The sequence below is a fragment of the Furipterus horrens genome, unplaced genomic scaffold (assembly GCF_987537825.1).
Source record: "Furipterus horrens unplaced genomic scaffold, mFurHor1.1.pri manual_scaffold_7, whole genome shotgun sequence".
Taxonomy (NCBI): domain Eukaryota; kingdom Metazoa; phylum Chordata; class Mammalia; order Chiroptera; family Furipteridae; genus Furipterus; species Furipterus horrens.
The window spans coordinates 86,042,467-86,068,863 of NW_028327177.1; the positions used below are offsets into that span (position 1 = coordinate 86,042,467).

Here is a 26,397-nt window from a genome sequence, read left to right on the forward strand (position 1 = left end):
AATGGGCCACTTGGACAAGTAATGACTTCCCTGACTCAAGAAGTATTTCAAACTAAATAATAGTTCAAAAAAAATTTGGCCATGTTTGAATGGGTATTTGAAGTAAACATACTTCCAGGTCCTTTCCAGACCTGAAATTCACTCATTCCCGATTTCCTTCCCGCATTCAGGCAGCCACTCACCGAATGCTTCTTGCAGCTCCAGGAGCAGTGTTGCAGGAAAGTGGGTAGAAGAATGAATTCTCTGATAATCCCTGGCCTCAGAGATCTCACAGTCTTAAAGGGGCTATAGACAGGAAAACAAATACTTGCAACAATAGGATATTATTCCTTTATATATAATAGATGGCATATAATACATATGCTATATATAATGTATATAATAACAGAATATTATTCTATTATTCTTCCATATCAACACTCATTTTGTTTGTCTTTAATAGTGTACCAAGACTTGTGGCGAAGGCTCCAGGTACCGCAGGGTGATGTGTGTGGATGAGGAAAAAGGCAACGAGGTTCACAGTGTGCACTGTGACAGCAGCAAGCAACCTGCCGACCGTGAAAGCTGTAGTTTGCAGCCCTGCGAGTATATCTGGATCACAGGAGAATGGTCAGAGGTACATCCTAGGAATTTGTTACTGTAGTTTTTGGGTCAACAATGACCTGGGGGAAACAGAGTGATGAGGGCAGGGATGTGGGGGACTTGACCCACCTGCTAGTTCTGCCTGTGAGCACTGAGTTCTCCAACAAGTCCCTCCACCTTCCTGGGCCAGAGTCCCACATGGAGGAAATGTACGAGGTGGTCTGAGCTCCCCTCAACTCTTCGTTCTGTGATTCACCTTGATGTCCTCTCGGTATGATTAGGAAGGAATTATTATAGGGGCTGCAAATTCATAAGATGCCTCTCAGTGCCTGAAGAGAGTATAAGAAAATGTCTCAGTGTCAGGAAGAAAAACTAGCACGTGGTATGTAATGGGACAGGCTCTGCCCCACTCCAGCTGAGGCCACGAAGAAATGTGAGTCCAGTCTTACCAAACCTGACTTCTCAAGGGGACAAAAATCTGGAATTTTATGTGAGATCTCCTAATTTTAAAGTGTGGACTCAACATATTCATTTGAAACATTGTGTGGGGAAAACCAAATACATTCATAAGCCAGACGTGGGTTACCCATTTAACAGCCTCTGGTTCCGAAGAACAAAATAATTTTCCATATTATCCGAGGAATCTTAAGTGTTTATCCTGCATATAGTGCCTACCTGGACACTTTTTATTATTAACCCACCAATAGTAATAATAGCATGATTATATTATTTTCAAACTTCATGGTATTTTCAAATACTAAAAAATCTATAACATCAAAACCAGTTGTCATTTGCCCAAAAGAATTTAGAGATGTGAAAGGGAAGTATCTGGGCTCATAGCCTAGGTGCTTGCTGTCACTGGGTCTCTTAAGTTCAAGTGTGTTGAGCATTGAATTGTTTCTGTACGGAAGGTGATCCTAAAGTCTTCTCTAACTCTGCCTCTCCATTCATTTCTCTACTCCAGTGATTTTGTCTCCTCTCCCTTCTAGGGGACATGTGGCAATGTCTGGAGACATTCTGGGTTGTCAAAACTTGGGGAAGTGGTATGCCCCCCGGCATCTAGTAGGCCAGGGATGCTGGTAAACCCCCTCTTATGCACAGGGCACTCCCATCACCTTAGCCAGTCTTTGGTGTGTTGTTATTATTCTGCTAAAAGAGTTTTGGTTTCTTTCTAAGACTTGAATCATGTTACTACTATAGCTTTAATAAAACCTTAATCTTAACCCCTAAAAGATGAAATAGGGAGATGATTTTTTTTAAACAGAGAGAAAGTAAAGGGGGAAAAAGGCCTAGTACACATCTGCAAATTTTCATAGATTAAAGAAAAAAATCTATAGATATACAAGCATAGTTTAGAGCAGCAGTTCTCAACCTATGGGTCGTGACCCCTTTGGGGGTCAAATGACCCTTTCACAGAGGTCGCCTAAGACCATCGGAAAACACATATATAATTACATATTGTTTTTGTGATTAATCACTATGCTTTAGTTATGGTTGGGGGTCACCACAACATGAGGAACTGTATTAAAGGGTCTCGGCATTAGGAAGGTTGAGAACAACTGGTTTAGAGGGTTGGAGACAGGGCTTCCCACAGATACAAAGAACGTAGGGAAGGGGCCCTGTGAGGGAAATGACACCAAAGGGATGGGACCAGAATTCCCTCTAGAAGAGCCCTGTCTCCTGGGGTTCTTGATACTTTTGCCTTCACCCAGCCCCACCTGAATCTGAGATGGCTGGGGCCAGATTGGATGAAGCCAGATTGGAAAGTAGGGGTTCCCTCAGCCCTGGCTGGTGCATTTTCCTGTTGGACCTGGATGTATCACTGAGGCGAAGAGCCCACAGCCTTACTATTTCATTTTACATTACTGTTATTTTCGAATTAGAAAGTAATCCACGTTCATGATGAAACAAGCTCGTGACCCCAAAGCAGGGAGAATCAACAGTAAGACCTTCCCCACCTCTCTCCACCCTCCGCTCTGCTCCCCAGAGACAGCCTCCTACACGCAGTTCTGAAATGGATTAAGGAACCAAAGGCAGCATGTATTCTTTCCAGATTCTTTTCAGAGATATGGAGGCTTCTGAATAAAACCTGACCATATTTGGGTTCCGTTCCATCAGCAAATGCCTATCTGCCACTGCATCATGGCGTAAATGACCACGGGACTGCTTCTGTTTCTGCTTTGAAGGGATCCAGTTCCCAGTACTTGCGTTCTCGGATGTACAGCCCTTTTTCTATTCGTACATACTGAGATCACTGCACGCAGCACTGGGATAGACACTCTGAAATACCCGCAGTCTGGACAGAGCATTTATTAGCCACCTGTCCATACGTGAAACACCACGGACTAGCCTCACACTGCCCGGGCCTGGCGTCATCCGGGTCTTCGGGCATTTGAACAACACAGCCAAAGAAGGAAGAAACTACGCACAGCACAGCGTGTGCAGGTCTTGAGCCAGCTGGAAGGAATGTTCTGCATGCCTCTGGCTGGGCCTGTTCTTTCCCTCCTGCCTCGGGGGACGGCTTCAGGAAAAGCCTTCTCCTTGGAAAAATTTCAGGAAAGGAAAGCCATGTGGCTTAAAGTAACAGCTCAGGAAAGAGCACACTCTGTCTGTTAATAGCGAGTAAGAACTGATGGAAGATTTGGTCCCTCCCCCGAGAAAAGCAGCACATACCACAAGCTGCAAACCGTCTCAGTCTCCAGGGTTTCCTCTCCCTCCTCAGAGAGACTTTGGTCTCAAAATCCTCATATTCTACCTTGATTTATGTGACACTTTCACCGGGGATGACCAGTGATTTGATGACTTTGACTAAAAATAACATCAAAACTAAATTTGTTGTAATTCAGATTTATTTTAAACAATGTATTATAAAATACTTAGCTGCGGAGGTTGAACAGATTATAAATAACCAATTAGATGCCCCATCACAGAAGGGAGCTGGGACACTAGAAAGACATTTGTTCCTTCTCCTTCTCTGTATCTCTGGGTATTTTTAAATGCATTCTAATTATGGCAAAAAAGGCTAAATGACTGCATGATAGAGAGGGAGAGAGACAGAGAGAGAGAAGCAGAAAGGAAACATTTTTGTCAATATATGTAGCCAGGGAGAGGGAAGAGAGAAGGACACTAGCTGGAGACCAGATGGAAAAGCAGACAGCATTGAGTAGGAAAGGAAACTCTCCTAGGGTCCCCTTTTGGCTAAGTGCTTGGATTTCACACTCATATCACATGGGCTCTGGCTCTCTCTCCATCCCACTTGGTCATTTCTCTGATGTGGTCATTGTAGGTTTGGAAAAGCATGATTGTCAGCCAGTGCGTGGGCTGTGAAGGCTGTAAATTGAACCAATGGCAGCTGGAACTTGCCCCGCTACACCCTCCTCCCTCTGCCCTTGAACTCCAGAGAAGAGGTTTAAGGTGCCCCCACCCACCGCAGCAGGGCAGTGGGAGCACTGGACTCATACTGCGGTGGCAGCAGCATGTCTGTAGGGTGCCTGTGTCCTGTGTGCTAGGGGCTGTTGTTCCAAGTACAAGCTGAGAAGCTGAGAGCCCCAGCAGCACTGTCACAGGTTCGGCTTGCCTGGTGGGGGGCAGGGCTGTGCTGTGGCTGCCCCCGGACCTGCTCCAGCCTCTCCCCTCACACCTCCCTCCTTAGTGCTCAGTGACCTGTGGAAAGGGCTACAAGCAAAGGCTCGTCTCCTGTAGCGAGATTTACACCGGGAAGGAGAATTATGAGTACGGCCACCAAACTGCCACCAGCTGCCCGGGCACTCAACCCCCCAGCGTCCACCCCTGCTACCTGAGGGAGTGCCCCGTCTCGGCCATCTGGAGAGTGGGCAACTGGGGAAGCGTAAGTAGATGGCTGAGTTTTCAAATCGGAAAGCTTTTGGATCAAAAACCCTGTCTTAAACATGGCCTGCCTGACCTACCCAAAGTCATTCACCTTCTAGAAGAGACCCGGTGAGAAACAGCAGTTAGCACTTGAAATGGGCTTGTTTGGCGGTGTAGCTGGCCAGGTGCTTAGTTCGTGGACTCTGAAGCCAGGCAGCCTTTGTCTGATTCCTGGTTCCTGGTTCCTGGTTCGGCCAATACACAGTCGAATTACCTTGGTCAAGTACAGAACTTCTGAGTCTCAGTTCACTCATCTGCAAAATGGGTGGTTATTATTCAGGTGACAGGGGTTAATACAGAAAAAGCACTTATGTTAACAAGGACACATTTTAAGTTGCATATATTCTCCACAATTTTTTTAAAAAGCATCTAGCACCTTGTCACATAATAAGTTTTAGTTGTTGCTTCTGTTGCTAAGAAGTCTATATGTTCTAGTCCTTCTGCATCACATCAGGAATTCTTGATTGTGTTAGGGGCAAGTAAGAGTACAGTATTTTAAACTGGAGCTGCCCTGGGAAGTCGCCACAGACCCCAACTTCTGATTGCTCAGTGTCACAAAGTGATCAGGCAAAAGTATAGGACCAGCTGGAAGTGGTTAGCTTTTGAATCCTGGCTCTACCATGACCTTGAACAAGTTTCTTAACATTTTGAGCCCTGATCTCCCTTCTGTAAAAATAAATTATTGGGAGTACTATCATAGGGTTATTGTAAGGCTTAAGTCGTCGGTCGTCGTCGGCAGCCGTCCGTCTCGAGAGACGATGGCGTAGCTTCTTGAGAGTCTATCTGCACCGCCGAGAATGGCTGTGCAGTCCGACTCGGGAGTGACAATCCCTGCCGCACTTGTTACAGGTGAAGGCAGATGGCCGTTGTTGCTGCTGTTGACGCTGCTTCCGCCTCGATCTTTTCTGGACCGCCTCCTCGTTGCGCGCAGCCTCTGCGCGTGACGTACCTTGCCTGACCGCGAGCCTCCAGGCTAGGCGGTCGTCTGCTTGAACTTCCCATGTGTTGAGATTGATGGAGCATTGTGTCATGTCCTTTTTGCAGATGTCTTTGAACCGCAGTTTTGGGCACCCTGTCATCCTCTTGCCTTCTGTTAGCTCGCCGTAGAGGAGGTCTTTGGGGATACGGCCTACATCCATTCTTTTGACATGGCCGAGCCACCTGAGGCGTCTCTCGCTAAGAACTGCATGCAAACTGCTCATGTTGGCTCGCTTCAGCACCTCGGTGTTGGGGACCTTATCCTGCCAGGCGACATGCAGGATGCGTCGCAGGCACCTCATGTGGAAGCTGTTGAGTTTCCTTTCGTGCCTTGCGTAGGTGGTCCACGTCTCGCTGCCATAGAGGAGAGTGCTGAGTACGCAGGCTTGGTAGATGCGCAGTCTGGTTTTCTCAGCGAGGCTGGAATTGTTCCACGCTCGCCGGTTCAGTCTGGCCATAACTGTGGCTGCCCTGGCGATTCTCCGGTTGACCTCCAAGTCGACTGACAGAGAGCTTGAGATGGTGGACCCGAGGTAAGTGAAGTCGTTGACAACCTCCAGGGTGTACCCGTCGATGGTGATGCATGGGGGAGTCCCCGTGCCTTGAGCCATAACATTCGTCTTCGTCAGGCTGATGGCTAGTCCGAACTCCTTGCATGCGTGGGAAAGGCAAGTGACTAGCTGCTGGAGTCCCTCTTCGGAGTGTGATGTCAAAGCTGCGTCGTCGGCGAAGAGCATCTCACGGATGAGCACCTCTTTGACTTTGGTCTTGGCTCGTAGACGGGCCAGGTTGTAGAGCTTGCCATCGGATCTGGTGTGAATGAAGACACCCTCGCTGCAGTCCTTAAAGGCGTATTGGAGGAGCATGGAGAAGAAGATTCCGAACAGCGTAGGCGCGAGGACGCAGCCCTGCTTTACTCCGCTGCTGACTGGGAAGGCCTCAGAGGTTGCGCCGTTGTAGGACACCGTGCTGTGCATGTTGTCGTGAAAGGACATGACCACAGCAAGCAGATGTGGTGGACAGCCAATCTTCCGTAGCAAGCTGAAGAGACCGCTTCGACTGACCAGATCAAACGCCTTCGTAAGGTCGATAAAGGCGAGGTAGAGTGGTTTATGCTGCTCGTGACACTTCTCCTGCAGCTGGCGTAGGGAGAAGATCATGTCCACTGTTGAACGGCCAGCTCTGAAGCCACACTGGGACTCTGGGTAGACGCGGGAAGCAAGGGTCTGCAGGCGGGCAAGAGCGACCCGGGCGAATACTTTGCCGACGACGCTGAGGAGAGAGATGCCCCGGTAGTTGTTGCAGTCGCTGCGGTCTCCTTTGTTCTTGTACATGGTGATAATGTTGGCGTCTCTCATATCCTGGGGGATGTAACCCTCCTTCCAGCAGCGACAGAGTAGATGGTGGAGCGGCTGTAGCAGGACTGGTTTCCCGCTCTTTAGGATTTCTGGAGGGATTCCGTCGCTTCCTGGTGCTTTCCCGCAAGCGAGGCGGTCGATGGCTTTGCCGAGCTCTGCCGCAGTAGGTGGGGTGTCTAGCTCCTCCATGACTGGTAGGTCTGGGATGGCGTTAAGAGCAGTGTCTGTTACGGTGTTCCTCGTCGCGTACAGCTCGAGGTAGTGCTCGATCCACCGCCGCATTTGCTGTTCCTGGTCAGTGATGACCTCACCTGTCTTGGACTTAAGGGGGGCGATCTTGGAGGGGATTGGGCCTGTTGCCTTCTTGATACCCTCATACATTCCTCGTGCGTTGCCTATATCGGCGGCTTCCTGAATGCTTCTGCACAGGTTTAGCCAATAGGTGTTGGCACAGTGGCGGGCGGTCTTCTGGACTTTGTTCCTGGCAGCCCGTAGAGCTTGAAGTGTACTGGGAGTGGGCGTGACCTTGTAAGCCAGTAGGGCCTTCCTCTTAGCCTCGATCACGGGTTCCATTTCTTCCCAGTGAGCCTCGTACCAGTCAGCGTTCTTCCGCTCTTTCTTCCCGTAAGCAATAATGGCGGAGTTGTATATGGCGTCGCGGAGACGTGGCCAATTGGATTCGATAATGTCATCTGCCGCCACTCCCTCGCCGAGTGCATCTTCCATCTTGTTGATGAATTGCTGGGTCTTAACTGGGTTGCTGGCACAACTGGTGTTGATGCGTGGGCGACCCTTCATCTTGGAGTGGTGCAACCTCTTCGGCATTATGCGCACCTTGCTTACCACGAGGGCATGGTCCGTGTCGCAGTCTGCACTGTGGTAGCTGCGGGTGAGGAGGGTGCTGCCAATATCCGTTCTTCTGGTGATGACGAGGTCAAGCTGGTGCCAATGGCGGGAGCGGGGGTGCCTCCATGACACCTGGTGGATCTCTTTGCACTTGAAGAATGTGTTTGTCACGCACAGGCCGTGGTGACACGAAAGCTCAAGCAGTCGCTGACCATTCTCATTGATCTTTCCTCTCCCAAAGTTTCCAAGGCAGGTGGGCCAGGCCATGTGGTCGGCTCCTACTCTTGCGTTGAAGTCTCCAAGGAGATAGAGAGCGTTACTTCTGGGGATCTTGGATAACGCTTCGTCCAGTGCATGGTAGAACTGTTCTTTTTCTTCAGTGGTGGCGCAGAGGGTTGGGGCGTACGCGCTAAGAATGCTGACTGGGCCGAAAGTTGTTGACAATCGGAGGGTAAGTAATCTCTCTGTGCCTCCTGTGGGTGGCTCTATGGAGTTAACAAGCGTGTTCTTCACAGCAAACCCAACACTGTGCTGTCTTGGTTGGTCCGGAGACTTCCCTTGCCAGTAGAAGGTGTAGTTGGTTTCTCTGATAGTTCCGTTGTCGGCCAACTGGGTCTCCTGTAGAGCCGCAATGTCGATGTTTAGTCGTGCCAGTTCCCTATCGATGACAGCGGTTTTCCTGGCACCCTTGATCCACAGAAGGTCTGCAGTAAGTCCGGGGCACATGGTCCTGATGTTCCAGCTAGCGAGGCGAAGAGCCGGAGGCTTCTTTCTTGTTGTTTGCTTGGAATTAACTGGTGCGGGTGTTTTGTGGCCCACTTTTCGAGAGGCACCTCTCTGATCCCCACGCACCCAGTGGGGCAGGCGAGCCATGGCGAGACGGCACCTAATTGGCTGGGGCTGCCCAGCTTGAGGCGGGCGGTAGCTGTCCAGTGAGGTGCGATGACCTCTCCCACCGTCAGAGGAGACCCCTGGCGCTCGTTTCCTTCGCCAATCGGATGAGCTTATAACCAGTATCTGTCTCCTCCCATGTTGAGTCGACATCTTGCAATGACGCTGGAGTGTCCTCTCCAGTAAAATGAAGCTACAGAGCCTGGGCAGGGTGATATGGAGGGTCTGCTGTTGCCCATGCAGCAGACCCCCCCTCTCTTCGCAGCTGAAGGGTCCAAGGGAAAGACAAAGTCAATACAGCTTGGCTTCAGGTGCGCCGCAGGAGTTGTCGGTGTTGACTACAATGTCAAACCGCCTTAGGGACTCCGGCTCCGGATTTTCTGTCGGGGTTTACTCCCTTAGCCTTTCCCCTGAAGAGGTATGCCGCAAGGCAGCGGAGGTTTTTTGGAGTCAGAGTTTTCCTTCTCTGATTTTAGAGATGTCCTTCCTCTTTCCTCCTTTACAGGAGTAGAGATCCACAAGCGTGGATTAGAAAGGCTTAAGTAAGAATATAAAATTATGTATATCATATGTATAAATACAAATGTAATTATGTAGGTAGGTATGCATAAATGTGTATATATAAAGCTCAACACAGAGATAGGTCCATAGTAAGTGCTCAATATGTCAGCTATTCGTTTCGGCAACAGAGGGTCTGAAATAACGCCCTGTGCATGCCGTTAGGCCCTGGGCACTGCACCACAGAAGCCCAGGCCTCCCAGGTTCAGTGACCATATCGCTGACTCTGCTCTGCCTTGTAGTGCTCAGTATCCTGTGGCGTTGGAGTGAAGCACAGATCTGTGCAATGTTTAACCAGCGAGGACCAGCCCAGCCACTTATGTCCTGCTGCATTGAAGCCAGAAGAGAGAAAAACCTGCCATAATACCTATGACTGTAAGTTGGCCAAGTGAAGCTGTCTTTCAGGAACATGAAAAACAGGGTCTTTCTGTTCATTTGTTTGCCTGCTCATTTTGGAAATATAAAATTTATTTGAAAGAAATTGCCTCCTTGCCCTGACTGGTGTGGCTCAGTGGGATGGACATTGTACTAAAAACTGAAAGGTTGCCGGTTCAATTCACAGTCAGGACAGATGCCTGGGTTGCAGGCCAGGTTCCCAGTTGAGGGCGTGCAAAAGGCAACAGATCAGTGTTTCTCTAGCGCATCGATGTTTCATCACTCTCTCTCTCTCTCATTCACTCTCCCTCTCTGTCTCCCCCTTCATTCCCTTCTCACTAAAATAAATAAATAAAATCTTTACCAAAAAAAAAAGGAAAGAAATTGTCCGCTTTGCTGAAGAGCTTTAGTGTGAACACTTAATTCAGTTCATAAAGAGACATGGCCCACTGTGGGGCATCACAGGTCATTTTTGCATCTTATATTTTCTAGGTGAGTTACCCCAGAACTGCAAGGAGGTAAAAAGACTGAATGGTGCCACTGAAGATGGTGAATATTTTCTGACCGTCAAAGGAAGGCCCCTGAAGGTGAACATCAGACATCAGGCCTTACTCCTCAAATGTCTTCAGAGTGAGTGGACTTGGCTCTCATCTCCCCCTTTCTGAGCCACCCCATGGGTTCTCTCTGGTCTGTCTTTCAGATATTCTGTGCAGGGATGCAGTCTGACCACCCCAAGGAATACCTGACACTGGTCCGTGGTGACTCTGAGAACTTCTCCGAGGTTTATGGGTACAGGTAGGAGAGCTCAGGCTCAGAGGATTCAGATGCCTGAAGACCCCTGGAAATACCTTCCTGTCCTCATCAGAACATTCTCTCTTAATGCAGGTTGCACAACCCAACCGAATGTCCCTACAATGGGAGCCGACGCGATGACTGCCAATGTCGGAAGGACTACACAGCAGCTGGGTTTTCCAGCTTCCAGAAAATCAGAATAGACCTGATCGCTATGCAGATAATAAGTAAGTTTAATGGGATGTCACATATTAATATGTTCATTTGTCTCTCCATTCAGTCAGCATGGGGGCTGGGACAAGGGGCCCAGGATGCTTTCATAGCCACCTGAGGGCAGGGTTGCTCCTTTCTGTTCCCTGCTGTAGCCCAGCCTGAAAAGTGCTGGCAGAGGTGCTCACTCAAATGTGTGATAAGTAAATGAATGGAGGCGATGGAAGCATATTAAAAGGGCCCCATTGCAGTGGTGGAGTCAGAGCAGCATCCCCAAAATATGACATCAATTGAGGCTGCGACTTCCGGCCAAGATGGAGGGATAGATAGACACGCTGCGTCTCCCTCCACAACTAAGAAGGAATACAACAACCTCAAAACTAGAGACAACCAGAAGTTCCAGAAAGTCAAACTACATGGAAGTTCAGCAAACAAAGATATAAAGAAGAAATACTCATCCAGACAGGTAGGAGGGGCGAAGCCAGGGTGAAGAGGATGTGATGTGTTGGCGGCAGCTGTGGCAGGCTGGCGGAAAGTGCATTCACACGTTTTAAAAAGTCAGGAGGGACACCTGGGGAGCATTCTCAGCTCCTCACCGGACCTAGCAGCTCACGGTCCCAGCACCGGGGAAATCAAGCCTCATTGCTTTTGACTGTGCAGACCACTCGGGGTTGGGGTGGAGGCAGAAACTGCCGGTCTCAGCAGAGTCTGCTTGTTTAAAGGGCCCACACAGTCCTGGAACATCCACAGACCCACCCACTCGGGGAACGACGGCCAGGGCAGAAGCTAGAGGGGCATCAGTCTGATGCAGAAGTGGGAGAGGTGCCTGGAAAAGGGGCGAGTGCTGGGCAAACAGCATTGTTCCCTCTCGGACCCCTCCCCAACATACAGCGCCACAACGTGGTGAAACAGGTCACCCTGTACTGACGAATCCCTAAGGCTCTGCCCCTTACAACATAACAGGAGCGACAGCTCTACCTGGGACCTGGAGGTAAACAAACGCAGGAGCCTGTCAGAATGAGGAGACAGAGAAGTATGGCCCAAAAGGGGGAACGGATCAAGGTTCCAGTGGGAGAACTAAGCGACAAGGAGATAGACAACCTAACAGATGAAGAGATAGACAACCTAACAGACACAGAATTCAAAACATTGGTGATAAAAATGCTCACAGGCTTGAAATATATGCTTGAGTACAGCAAACGCATAAGAGAAGAAGTAAAGGCTATGCTAAGTGAAAGAAGGAAAATCCACACAAAACCAATGGTGAAGGGAAGGAAACCGGGGTTCAAATCAATGATTTGGAATATAAGGAAGAGAAAAACAGTCAACCAGTGCAGAATGAGGAAGCAAGAATTGAAAAAAATGAGGAAAACTTCCCACATTTTGCAAAGGAGATGGACATACAGGTCCGGGTAGTACGGAGGGTCCCGGGTGAGCTGGACCCAGAGAGGACCACACCAGGATGCATCATGACTGAGATGCCAAAGGTGAACAATAAAGGGAGAGTCCTGGGGGCAACAAGAGAGAGGTGGAGAGATGCCTACAGGGGCTTCCCTCTATAACCATCAGCTGATTTCTAAGGGAACACTTTGCAGGCAGGGCAAACAGTATTCAATATGATGAAAGGCAACCTGCAACCAGGATTACTCTACCCAGCGAAGTTATCATTTGGAATGGAAGGGCAGATGAGGTGCTTCCCAGACAAGGTTATGCTAAAGGAGCTCATCATCACCAAGCCATTATTATATGAAATGTCAAAGGGACTTACTGAAGAAAAAGATCAAAACTATGAACACCAAAATGACAACAAACTCACAAGTATCAACAACCGAATCTAAAAAATAAAAACAAAATCCAACTAAGCAAACCAGAATAGGAACAGAATCATCGGTATGGGGATCATTTGGAGTGTTATCAGCCGAGAGTGGGGAGAGGGAGTAATGGGGAAATGGTGCAGGGACTAAGAAGCATAATCAGTTGGTACAAAATAGACAGGGGGAAGGTAAGGATAATATATGCAAGGGTGAAGCCAAAGAACCCATATGCATGACCCATGGACATGAAGTAAGGGGGGTGGGATTGCTGGAGGGGAGGGGGGTACTGGGTACAGGGGAACGAAGGGGAAAAAATTGGGACTACTGTAACAACATAATCAATAAAATATACTTAAAAAAAAATTTGAGTCTGCGAGGTCAAGCAGGAGTTAGTCAGGCGGACAGTACCCGTGTGGGCATAGCAAGGATGGTAGCAGATGTTTCTGAGGAAGAAGAAATAGCAGATACAAAGCCCAAAACTGGGAGGTTCATGTGGCACACTCACCCTTCACCCGCTCCCACAAGCACGTGTGCACACATACAAGGGCATGAAACTAATTTTATCTGATTGTTGATTTACACACACAAAAAATGGAGCACAGATATACCTTTTTTTTTAACTGGCCTGCACATGGGCTGATTTCATACTCTGGCCAACACTGCATTTTTGTTGGGGTGTGAATCATAGGGGTAGTTAAAGACAATGCAAATAGCCAAACATATTCCCTTGAACAGAGGAAAAACAGAAATAATGAATAATTAATGTTTCCTCATTAACACTGTGCCCATAATACTGCATTGCTCTCCCCTTGAGGCACATTAAACTTGATTTGTTCCAATATATTTCACTTGCTTTTAGCTATAGACCGATTGGGGCTAATGGCAGAGGGGCTGCAGTTTCTCACTTAGAAACGCCCTCCCACCCACCTTCCCCACCACCCACCAGCTTCTGCCAGGGTCGCTTTCATGCAGGATGGGGGACTCAGATCTTCCTCCCACAAAAAGTGGTTAACTGCAGAAGATTCCAGAAAGACAAGGCAGCAAGGTAAAATCTACCTCTGGCTCCAGTTTCACCAGTGACAGCTTTTGGAGGATTCTCAGTTTGTCTTCTGATCCCCCTTCCCCATTTGCAGAGCTGGTCCACACAGTTAAAAACACAAGCATTGTTTCTATTGGCTTAAAAAAAAATCCTAAGTGTTAGCCCCAAACTTGAGAAACTGCCATTAATACTTTCAAGATGTGGGTTCTAATTGCTTCACATTTTGGCAATAATAGTGCTTGGGCCACGGGAGGACAGAGGAGCTTCAGGGAATAATCTGAAGTAGCTGAAATGCTTTCGTGACTGATTTCCCCAGTTCTGAAGCCGTGTACAGGAGGCTAACAATCATCCCATTACATTATGTTTAAGCGAGGCAGTTCACATATTTATTTATATAGGAATCAATTCTAAAGCATCTTGAACCTCCTTTTTGGCTTCCATGTTGTGAGGAGACAGTCAAGGCTGATAAAACTCAGGGAGAGGCTCTCAGAACCACCGTATAATGAGGAAAAGGCCAGAGCACATCTGGATCCATTTGCTCACTAATCATACTTTTTTTTTTTTCCCTCTCCTACTCCTCTTATTATTTCTCTTACTATTCTTCTTCCCTGCTCTCTCATAAATATCCTGCCCCTTCCCTACCTCTCCCATTGTCACCTCTCTTTTCCCTTTAATCCTTCTCCAAACCCCATAGCCACTGACTTACAGTTTGCAAGGACAAGTGAAGGGCATCCCGTGCCTTTTGCCACAGCTGGGGACTGCTACAGTGCCAGCAAGTGCCCACAGGTAAGCTAAACAGCTTCTGTTCCTGGGAATGCAATTAGAACGTCTGCTGTGGAAGGCAGCTTGGCCCCTCAAATGCTCACAGCTTCTAATGTAGTCTAATTCCATACCTAGGAGTGTTTCCTAGGGAAATGATCATAGCTACATGCCCAACCTCTACATTCAGCAAAATGCACCTATTACAATGGTAAAAATTTAGAAACAAATTAGGTGTTGAATAGCAGATGGCTTGGTAATAAAATGAGTGTTATGAAGTCAGTGACATGCTGGTAAATGTTTAATGATTGGCTCTCCAAGAAAAAGGAAAAATCAGCCCTGCTTTGTAGCATTTGCCAGTTTCCATGGTATAAATACCTTCCCCTCACCTGCTTTACTGATTTTAAGCTATCATCATTATGTCACTAAATGGAGAGTGGGGAGAGATACAATCAGCTCTCAAAAGCCAGTACAAATGGACTCCCACACACCACTATCAGCGTTAAAAAGCCTGACTATTACATAATATAGAAAAGCTGTCACCCTTCAGATGTATATAAAAAGTGCAGTGTTCAGACCAAGAAGTGCAAATTTATCACCTTCTACTGTATTCGCTCCTCAGCAGCACAGCTGACACCAGTCTTCCTGCATCTTGCAGTTCCACAGCTTCTTACCTCCTTAGAGGTGTGACAGGTTTTAACTTGCATTCGGAAGCATGTTGTAACCCTCAGCCAGGGCTAACTCAGTAAGACAGCCATCAGTCTTTGCAAGAAGCTTCTGCAGTGAGAAGTTAGGACAAACAATGAGTTAGGTGATTCTGGACTAGAGAATTTGGCCCCCATTTTTTCTTTTGTTTGCATAAGTTCTTCACGAGGCTGTTGTTAAATTCAGGTCCAGAATTTTCCACTCTGCCTGTGCACCTTAGAAAGTCTGGGGATTGGGCCTGGGTGACGCCTTCCGAATCCCAGGACACATTTACACCCAACCACGGGGACCATCCAAAGACAAACACATCTGAATTTTCTTTTAAGAAAGTATTTTCTCAGCCCTGAGCTTTAGAAAGCATTGCTAAAGGTTTTAGAGACATGAAAAGGAAGCTCTCTGGGGGAAGAAAGAAAATAAACAAAGGACATAGTGGTAAAAAGGGTCTTTTCTCCATTACCCAGGAATTGAAAACTTTTGAAGTGTAGTTTCTTTAGAGCAGTGGATGACTTCAAAAACCCCATTGGTAAGGGTTGCATTTTAACAGCTAATAGATTTGTCCTGTCCTGTCTTTTTCAAATCTCAGGGTTCTCTCCTTTTTATATGTGCATCTTTTGGGAAGCTTAAGGAAATGGAGTTAATTTGCATTTATTTGTTTTAATAATTCAAAGACAAATGAATGGATTGATTTGCTAAATCTGAACACTGAAGCAATTGCTAAGTGAAAAAAACCCAAAGCCAGTGAGAAGCTAATTTGTATTTTTTTTCCAACCCTTTCTTCAAACCACATTGGATATTTAAAGAATTCTTTTCCTTAGACATTTATTGAACACCAACTATATAGATGAAAGACGTGAGTTTTTCAAATCAGTTTTGCAGGAAAGGTCTGGAAAGCACGATTTTGTGAGCTGCTTGGGAGCAGATGGTTTATCCTGACCTAGTGATTACAGAGGGATGCTCTCTATTTGACAATATGCTTCTTCCTCCTCATCATTGTTGTGGCTTTGGGAATTTATTAATCAATAAGGGTGGGTTCCCCAAGAGCTGTCACTTGAAGATATAGCCAGGATATCTTTTTAAAAAATCCTCACCAGCCCTGACCAGCATGGCTCAGTTGGTTGGGCATCATTCTGCAAAGTGAAAGGTTGCTGGTTTGATTCCCTGTTAGGACACATGCCTGAGTTGCGGGTTTGGTCCCCAGTTGGGGTGCGTGACAGAGGCAACCAACCAATGTTTCTCATATTGATGTCTCTCTCCCTCTCTTTCTCCCTCCCTTCTTCTCTCTCTAAAAATTTTTTTTAGATAAAATCTTTTTAAAAATAAATAAAGGAGAAAATACCCTGATCACAGTGGATACGACCTTATTATTTATTTATTTTTATGTTGGTATTAGTAGCATTTATTTGTGTTCACTAGGCTTTAGGCCCTGTGCTCAGCATTTCTAAGTCAGTGTAGCATTTAATTCCTACAGCATCCCATGAGAATGCTCACTGTTTACAAATGGGGATACTGAGGTGTAGAGAGTTTGGGTAACTTGTTCAAACCCATACCACTGGTGCTCAGTAGAGGCTAGATCTGATCCCAGGTATCTGAATACAAATGTCAGGCATACTTGTCTGACTGATTCGGTTTCCAGGCAAGATTTCTGAAGTGTTCACTCTTGTCTAAGCAGAGAACAAAATCTCCGTCTAAGGCACATCTTTCACAAGCGTTTCTGGGTCATCTAGCATAGGTATGACTCAATTACTTTTTCTCCTTTAAATCAGCAACAGAAAGTTGTAGCTAAAACTACTGACTTTTTGTCCCAGAAGATAAAGCCTTGGAGACAAAGATGTCCCAGAGTAGAGCTAGAAAGGACATGAGGTCTTTACTGCTCCAGGGGTACTCAACTTTTAGAGTGCTAATTATCAACTAGGACACTAGCTGACAATGCAAATCCCTGAACCAGAAAAGGAGGAAAGAGAACAAGGAGGAAGATGTGTTCCATTCAGGTGCATCACCTGCTCGGAGAGAGCAGATTTCTGTATGGAGTGTGCTCAGACACTGGACACCCAGATGAGGCGGTAGAGGGGCATTCTCGGGCTCGAGGCTGGGTCAGTGGACTGGACGTTTTAAGAACTTTGACATTAAGTATATCAAGTCTACCTAAAGTGCAGGTAGGACAGGCAGTGTGCCTGGGAAGCAGGCTGGGGAGAGAGAAATGAGAGAGGTTCTTGGCAACAGTGTTGTCTGGGCTTTAGAGGGGATGTGGACGCTCTCCCCAGGGCAGGGGTGACAGAGAGGTAAGAACACGGCCTGGCGGGGTAATCCAGCACACGGAAGCCAGTGTCTGAGGAGGCGGGGCAAGGAGGGATTTGCACCTCCGTGCAGTTACAACCGGGGACGCCTGGGTGTTGAGACCACTCAAATTTACTGCCATCAACACTGTAGAGTGCTGTCTTAAAATAATTTCCAAAACATATTTTAAAATATCAGCTACTCTCTGCCAGAGAATGACTTAGGTATATTACACCTTCTGTGTAACCCCCTCTTATTCACAGGTTAGACCTGAGAAAGTTAATTTGTACGTCAAGGCCTACAGAATGGAGTCTGTGCCTGTGGCTTGGCAGATGTCACAAATCTAAACCTAATTCAGCCTGAGCTTATGGGAAACACCTCTCAGGGAAAGCTAACACACCGATCACAACCCTCCAGCTCCGCTTTAGCTCGCTTACGGGACCCAAGAAAATAGGGCTGTTATTACCTTTCATTTTACAGATGGACAAGCTGAGGTTCTCAGAGGCCAAAGTATGTATCCAGCATCTCATTGGTGATAAAGAGCTGAATTTACACAGGACTGTTTGACTGTGAGTCACCAGCTCACGGCGCCTCCTTGGTTAATTAAAGACTTTTGACAAAGTGCTGGGTTGTAAGGCTCAGAGAAGAAACAATCACCCTGAGCGTATTCATGTGGAACATTTTTAACTTCGAAACTGCTCATGTAGAGTAAGAAAAATCTCAAGAAGAAACTATTTCAGGTGCCTTTGCAGAGTCATTTTGGGGGTGGGGGGGCGGAGAACAGAGACACATGGGAAAAGCAAGAAAGAACCTCTGCCGCACCACCTCCTTAGAAATAAATGCGGAAACAGCTGAGGCCACGTTTCTAAAGGAACCCTGGAGACAGACTCCCGGGAGCTGTGGATTACCTGGGCTGGGAGCGCGCAGCCTGGTCCCAGGGGCCTGGAGCGGGCCACGAGCGCCCTCTGCTGGCCGCCCCGGAGACCGTGCCTCTCCTTTGAAGTCCCGCCCTGCTGTGTTTAGTACACGGAGTGCTCAGAGCCTAGGGAGCAGGAGGCCGGGAAGCTTTGGCAGCGAGATCTTGTTAGAAAAATTACACTGTGGCATTTTGTTACTGAAGGAATCTGATAATTATGAGCAACATCAGCATTGCTGTGTTAGGCTGCGAATGAAGACTTTGAAGTCAGGAAAACCTGGTTGGATTCGCACCGAATCCTGAAGAAGTTAATCACCTCTGCTGGGCCTCAGTTTCCCCACCTGTAAAGAAAACTTCTTTCCTAGAGCTCTTGCAAAGATGAATGAGATGATACTTGATAAGTGCCTGGCCCAGACCTACACCCTCCCCCGCATCCCAAACCCTCAATAATTAGTAGCTCTTGTTATTCATTACTATTTCCTTTCCAAGTTACCTTTTATTGTGTGGTCTTTGCTTAGAGCATCAAGTGGACTAAAAATCTTTTTCCTTGGTCATTTTTCCAGGGTCGTTTTAGCATCAACCTTTATGGAACAGGCCTTTCTTTAACTGAGTCTGCTAGATGGATATCACAAGGGAACTATGCCGTCTCTGACATTAAGAAGTCACCGGTAAGGTTACAGATTCGTTGGGGAATGGGTTTTCTTTCTTCAGTCTTCCTTCTCTTCTTCCCCTGCCTTCTGTGGTGGTACAAATATGCTGCCCCACTTACTCAAACCATTTTTCAAAGTGTTAGAAAACATAGGAAGTAAATCAAAGGCAAAGGGTGTATAGGTGAGAGAAAGGGAGAGAGCCTTGCTTGGCTCCTGGTGAGTTCTCTCTGGAAGTGTGAGCCTGCAAACCATCCCGGTCATTAGAAGGATACCAGGGAGGAAGCTGGAAGCAGCAAGAAGCCACTGAGAGTGTGTGCAGCAGACTCCTTGCAGTTAGCGAATGCAAAACTTACTTTTATGAACCTGAGGAAAAGGATGGTTGAGAAAAATTGAAATGTAAATGGGGCTGAAAGAAAAAGATAATTTAGGTGAACTTTTTGGAGATTGAGAGAAACACGGGTTCTACAATGCTTTTCATGCTCTAAAATCTTGCTACTCAAGGTACGGTCCATGTAGAGCAGTGATTTTAAACCTTTTCATTTCATGGCACATATAAACTAATTATTAAAATTCGGCAGCACACCAAAAATAGGTGTAATTTTGATTCATTCACACCAGACAGCTATTGTGTTGGCTGTTGTCATTTTGTTATTTGACAATCTAAGGGAAAAGAGGTCAGTGCCTCTGACTAAATAGTCATGTATTGCATGTTTTAAACATTCTTGCAACACACCTGTTGAAAAATCACTGAGGTGGAGCACCAGGATCACTCAGAAGCTTGTTGAAAATGCAGCTTCTGGGGCTCCGGAGCCTCTGAGTCAGCTTCTGCAACTGGAGAAAGTTGCTAGGTTCATTAGCACGGCACATTAGCAGGGTATTAAGCCCTGATCTCAGCCTGGATGAACATTAGAACCACCTGGGAGAGTTTAAAATGCAAGTGCCCTGACCCCACCAGAATCACTGAATGGGAATCTCTGGAACAGGGGTAGAATTTAGAGTTCCCCAGATGATTCTAATGTTCTGCAAGGGCAGAAACCACTGACCTTCACAGTGTCCCTCAGAAGTTCTGAGAATGTGTGGCAGGAACCTGACCTATGGACAAGTGGGAAACTTACCAGGGAGTGGCCCATGGTCCCAGTCCCACCTATATATGACCCCTGTCTCAGGGTCCCCTCAGAAATGTGAGGAGGGTAGGGGGAAAAAGAGAGCCAGAAAATGGGGTGTTGTTCCAAAGTAGGGTTGCCAGACAATACAGGGTGCCCAATTAAATTTGGATTTTAAACAAACAAGGAACAGTTTTTACTATGTCTTAAACATCACGTGGGGCATGCTTATTCTAAAAAGTACTTGTTGTTTATCTGAAATACAGCTCTGTTGGGCATCCTGTATTTTTATTTGCTAAACTCTATCAAAATCAGACTACAAAGAAGCAGCTTGATTTGCTTTCCCTGGGAAAGGAAGAAACATCCAACTGTGACTTCCCAGAAAAAAACCGACTTTCCTGACACCTCGTTTTAAGCTGCCAGGGTTATATTTGTACCTATGAAGAAAAAAAATCACTCCCTTTTGTCTCCTAGCCAATCAACTACCTCTAATATGATTGATTGTTCATAAATTAATCATTACATGTTTTCCCTTGCAGTGAAAGGAATAAAGGCAGCTGAGAGCACACACGTGCTTTAGAATGTGCCCTGAAATTGGAATGCTCTTTCCTATCCCTGCCCTCCAGGGTCTATATATTATTGTGTTTTAGTGACCCAGAGGGACAGAAAAATAATTAACTGCCCAAAACATGGTCGGATATGAAGCGTGATTATGTAGGAAGCCATCTATGTAAACTATAATAAAAGTTTCAACTCCATTTGGCAGCCAGAGTCAATATTGCAGTTTTACCCAGGAAACTAAAAATAGTTATACCTGGGAGCGCCACCTTATGGAAACAACGATTACTACCAGGCCAAGATCATCCGGCTGTTTCCCAAGCCTTGAGCCAAAAATAAATTCTGCGGGAGCGCCACCTTGTGGAGACAATGATTACTACCCGGCCAACATTAACGGGCTGTTGTCCCCCAAGCCTTGGGGCCAGCTTCCCCCTGGGCTGGAGGGATTTGGTTCCACAACTGCCTGTCAGCATTTTCTTTTTAAACCTTGGTGTTCCATGACAGCTCAGACAGCCTGAGCTCAAAATTAATCTCCAGGGTGTGTGGAGCATTCCTTATGCCTCCCCTGGAGCCAGGACTCAACAGTCTCTAGCTGCAGGCAAGCCCTAGAAATGTGACTCTGCAGACCTGACATGCTGTGCAGTCCACAGAGCTGCATCCCCTGGGGATGTTCCGTGAAAATAGGCCCCTGCAGCCAGAGACACTTGGAAGGAAACTGCTGTTTTATTTCTTTCTTGAAGAATCCTGTTAAGCGTTAGGATATTAGAAGTTGGAATAAAGTATACAGGATGGAAATCTATGTAACTTTATTCAAACTAGCGTTCCCCTAAATCAGTAGTTCTCAAACCTGAACCAGCATCAGAACGCCCTCCAGGACTGACTTATACACAGCCTGCTGGGGGACAGCTCGGAATGGAGATTTCCAACAATTTCCTAAGTGATGTGATGCCTTGGCCTGGGGCCACGTGTTGAGAACCACTGATGTAGTTAAACCAACCACAGAACTTTCTTTTTAAAACTACACCTTTTAATTGACCCCAACAACCAGTGTCCCATGAAACACTTTTAGGAAAAGTACTCCATACCCTCTTCCCACTATTACCCCTCCCCCCCAACCCTGCCCCTAAGGGGCCCTCCCATCAGGAGTCACAACCCTCTCTCTGAACAGCCCTGCTTTGACTCAGCTCTCAAATAATCATTACTCCCTTTCCTTCACTTTGCTGCTGGGAGCTACAGAGGGAAAGACACAATGAAAACCTCAATTTCCCAAACCCGGTCGGCAATAAAATGTTTTTCCCAAGCAACACTAAAGGAAACGTCTAGTCATTCAGGGTAAAACTGAATCTCCAGAACCACTTGGAGGGCAGAGATGCTGCTCACCATCAAGAACAAGTGGTAAAAATAAGTCTCCATGTCAGGTTCACTGTTGCCTCCATATGTGTAACACAAAGAATCCTCCTATTCTTAACCAATAAAAATAATTTTGTAACCAAAATAGCTACTATTTATTGGGCAATTTACATGCATCAACAGAGAAGGAAAACTCTGACTCCAAAAAACCTCTGCTGCCTTGCGGCATACCTCTTCAGGGGAAAGGCTAAGGGAGTAAACCCCGACAGAAAATCCGGAGCCGGAGTCCCTAAGGCGGTTTGACGTTGTAGTCAACACCGGCAACTCCTGCGGCGCACCTGAAGCCAAGCTGTATTGACTCCGTCTTTCCCTTGGACCCTTCAGCTGCGAAGAGAGGGGGGGTCTGCTGCATGGGCAACAGCAGACCCTCCATATCACCCTGCCCAGGCTCTGTAGCTTCAGCTCCACTGGAGAGGACACTCCAGCGTCATCGCAAGATGTCGATTCAACACGGGAGGAGACAGATACCGTGTCACTCCCGAGTCGGACTGCACTGCCATTCTAGGCGGTGCAGATAGACTCTTAAGAAGCTACACCATCGTCTCTCGAGACGGACGGCTGCCGACGACGACGACATGCATCAAATTCCATTCCTCCAGCCTCCTCATCAAATTCTGGTGCAAGGAACTTGAGAAGGTGGATAGAGCATAAATAAGTGTGTGATGCTTTTAGTGGTGAAATTCGTCACCACCCCCCACCCCCAGCAGCAGCCCAGCTCTTGTGGCTGCAGAGCTGGGCCACTGAGCAGACTGTTAAACTGGATCACCTAAGCATGTGCATTTTAGCTCTGCCATGTTGGTAAAGTCATTTAACTTCTCGGGGGCCTTGATTTCTTTATCTATAAAATAGGAATCTTGATGGCCCTTATTCCATGGTGTTCATAATAATGAGTTAGGAATGCAAAGCTGTTTGCATGTCACAGGGCAATCAGCAGGCATGCTATAAGTATTAGCTATTAATGTTACAACATTTTCACAGCCCTGAGGCTTGCCATAGGTTTTAGAAGTTGGTCGAGGTGATAAAGGAAGCAGCCTTACTTGAAATGAAGAGTGGAAGGTCAGGTCTGAGTCAAGGCTGAGCCTGGACCTGGCTGATACCCATAGCACCACATGGATTTTGTCTACATGAGCTCCCACTCCAGCCAGGAGTGAGACATGTGGGATACCCCCTTGGCCTAGGGATGAACTTCCAGGTGGAGGCTTTAGCTGCACCTGCATAGCTCAGGGGCTGATGCATTTCTATTCTGCTTGTGTGAGGAGGGCAGAGAGACAGACAGAAAGGGGAGCATGGCTCAGATGTGAGACTGTAGAGAAAATGTTGAAATTCTGAGCTCCTCTGCAGTAACATTTTGTGCATACTCAACACATACGCGGATGTGCTCAGAATCTGAACTGGCCCTCAGCCCATCCAGAAGTGCCCTGCAGTTCCACACCTATTGCCAGAACTGCTATGTGGCCTTCTGTCCGGGAATCACTTCTGGAACTGCTTTCAGAGCCAGGAAGGAGGAAGCAGGGTTCGTTTCAGGTTGGATGGGAGAGGTCCCCACGCGACTTCATGCTTTTTTGTGCACCTGGGAAATTGTGGAGGCAGAGGCCTGTGTTTCTAAGAGCTGGCTGCTTGGCCCCAGGGCCTCGCTGGCATTCCTTGTGCTAGGGTAGAGCTGTACATTGAAGACTTGCTCTGAAATTAAAACGAGTGACACTGTATGGCCATAAAGGAGATGAACTGGTGCCTATCTTTCAATTCATTTATAGCCAGCAGAGTGACAGTAACAGGAGGTGTGTGTGTGTGTGTGTGTGTGTGTGTGTGTGTGTGTGTGTGGTGCAGAATCAGGTCTCTTCTATCCACCACAGACTGCCTCCTATCCTGCAATTTACTATGACAATCCAGCTACCCACCAAGTGTAAAGGTCGTACTACAGACCAGTAAAGTCATACCTTATATATGTACTTTTTATTCTGTGCATTCCTATAGAAATTAGACAATGTTTAGACATATATTCACATGTATGTAACTGCCTGATGTGCTATTGGAAAATGTATATATACACATACCATGTTATATGGGCAATGTGACCACCACCACACTCCAAAGAAATATAAATAAGCACACTTCAATCCAAGATATACTAGCTTTCCTAAGCCACATGAAAACCTTCCCTTTTATACTGTTTGAGAAAACAGAGAAATTATGAAAAAGTATGCAAAATAAACTATCCTTAATGGAGCAGAGAGTCATTCATCTTAATTATATGTAAAACTCAAACCAGGCTGGCTAACAAAATATTCATTGAAAGATTCATAGGCTTTATTTTTAGAAAGCTTCATTTGTTTTAGTGAAGAAATAAAAATTATTTACAACTACTGTTCTATTGAGGGTGAGTGGGTGCTTCTAAAATGCTGGAAAACAGACTTTTTCTCTGAAATAGGCACTGTTTCCATGACAATCATGTTTATGCTATGCATTTTTTCAGGTATGTTGTTGTTGTTGTTGTTCTATTGTAAAAATAAGTTTTGGGTTAGCTTTTATTTAAATCAAATTAACAGAGTCCCAATTAATGAAATAACACAAAAATTGCAAAGTCATTATCAGAAATTTCATAATTACTCAGACTTTTCCTCATCTTCATGAAATCAGGAAATGATGGAAATCCACAGATAAAATGTACCTTTATCATAAAAACAACTAATGTTTGTTGAGCATGAATATTAGGCTAAGTACCAGGCTAAGCACTTTACATGCATTCATTGATTTACAGCAAACCTGTCAGGGGAGACTAATGTTATCCCCACTTACAGATGGCAAGGGGAACTGAGGCTTAAAGGCTATTTAAAGATGCAGTACAAACTGTCTGATAGTTATCCCACTGTTAGGGCGGGAGAGAGTTTGGGTAAAACATAAGCTTTGATGAGACAGAAGTCATTCATGACGTACTGGCATCCTTAAGACCACCAGCCCAATACTTCAACCTCGGGAGAAGGTTCCTGGCTAGAAGGTTGGTCTGGCATCAGATCTAGTTAGAGGTGTCAGACTAGCTGTAAGGCTAACATGGGCCCTTAAAACCAGCAGCATGAGGGGGATAGAAATCTCCAACTCAGCCGCACTCATAATCCAAGGCATGCAAATTAGAGAAACTACTTCATTCTCTTTATTTGTTAAGTTGACAATTTTTTTAGATAAAAGATCACCCATTATTTGCAAGAGACTTTCTTAGTTTGGCCAAAAGAGCCAAATCTTCATGCCTTTTCACCCAGTTCTGTGCATGTGGCCCAAAGATATCCTAAAGTGCAGGCATAAGTATGGTCCATCACAGTGTTATTCCCAAGAGTGGCATATGAGAAACATCTGAGATGCCAAACATTGTGCAGTAGTGAAGATGTGTGGTGGTGGTGGGGGGGGTTCCCTAGCATGACATGGTAAATATACACAATGGGATATGATGCCACAATTAGAAAAGGAGTTCTTTGTTGCATGGTGAAGTGTTAGGAGAACTAATTAGGAGAGTGATCTAAATTGCAGGTCAAAGAGAAGAGTGTACTTCAGCTTCTGCCTCTTTCACTCACTCATTTAACAAACATGTATTTAGTATCACTCTGAGCCATACAGGGTAAGGCAAAAGTAGGTTTGCAGTTAAACACGGAATTTATTCTTGCATTATTATTTATTATGTATTGTTGTATTTCGTATGAACAACTGTACACCTACTTTTGCCTGACCCTGTATATTGTGCTAGGTTCTGGAGACCCTTGGCTTTTAACAAGACATTGCCTTGCCATCATGGGGCGTTCACTCTAGCAGGAAGACAGGTGTAAAGAAAGAATTATCTAATTTTACAGGATGCTCTGTAGCAGGTAACTGGTTCAGGAAGGTATCTCAGAGGACATGGCCTCTGGGTTGGGTTCAGAAGAATTTACCAGTCAAAATTTGGGATGGTCCAGTGCACACAGAAAGGGAGAGGAAGAGAAGGAGAATTCCACATGGAGGGATGACGTGTGCAGACCCTGCGTGGTGAGGGGCATGTCAGAAAAACAACCCAAAGACATTCAGAGATGAGGGGAGCAGGATAGAGAGATACGATGGTATCTGGAGAGACCACACAAAACTTGAGATCAAGGGCTGGAAAACTTTTTCTGTGAAGGACAAGACAGTAAATATTTTAGACTTTGCTGGCCAACAGGCAAAAGAATGCTATTATATATGTATTTATATGACAAGAGTTAAATTTGCACAAAACTTTTATTGGTTGAATTAAAAATAGTGATAATTGAGTATATTTTTTATATAGTTCTACCAATGAGAAGAAAGAAATATTGAGAATATAACATTTTGCTTAATTAGTGTTTTCTATTATCAAAATTGATTATAAATGTTTACTGTAAATGCTGATTGGAAGTGTGATTTTTATCTTTATATAAATGTTTTTTTACACAAATATGCATTGCCAACCCTGATCGTCGTCGTCGTCGGCAGCCGTCCGTCTCGAGAGACGATGGTGTAGCTTCTTAAGTGTCTATCTGCACCGCCGAGAATGGCTGTGCAGTCCGACTCGGGAGTGACACGGTATCTGTCTCCTCCCGTGTTGAATCGACATCTTGCGATGACGCTGAAGCTACAGAGCCTGGGCAGGGTGATATGGAGGGTCTGCTGTTGCCCAAGCAGCAGACCCCCCCTCTCTTCACAGCTGAAGGGTC

General features: G+C 46.2%; 1 protein-coding gene across 1 annotated transcript in view; it reads left to right on the forward strand.

The window, feature by feature from the left end:
* Positions 1-26,397, forward strand: part of ADAMTS9 (ADAM metallopeptidase with thrombospondin type 1 motif 9) — a 184,945-nt gene that overhangs the window by 153,423 nt on the left and 5,125 nt on the right. Inside the window, exons 31-38 of the mRNA XM_090283884.1 lie at positions 443-616; positions 4,235-4,429; positions 9,344-9,476; positions 9,969-10,063; positions 10,177-10,271; positions 10,362-10,495; positions 14,026-14,117; positions 18,549-18,653. Coding sequence (XP_090140010.1) covers positions 443-616; positions 4,235-4,429; positions 9,344-9,476; positions 9,969-10,063; positions 10,177-10,271; positions 10,362-10,495; positions 14,026-14,117; positions 18,549-18,653 — 1,023 coding nt within the window. The remainder of the gene's footprint in view (positions 1-442; positions 617-4,234; positions 4,430-9,343; positions 9,477-9,968; positions 10,064-10,176; positions 10,272-10,361; positions 10,496-14,025; positions 14,118-18,548; positions 18,654-26,397) is intronic.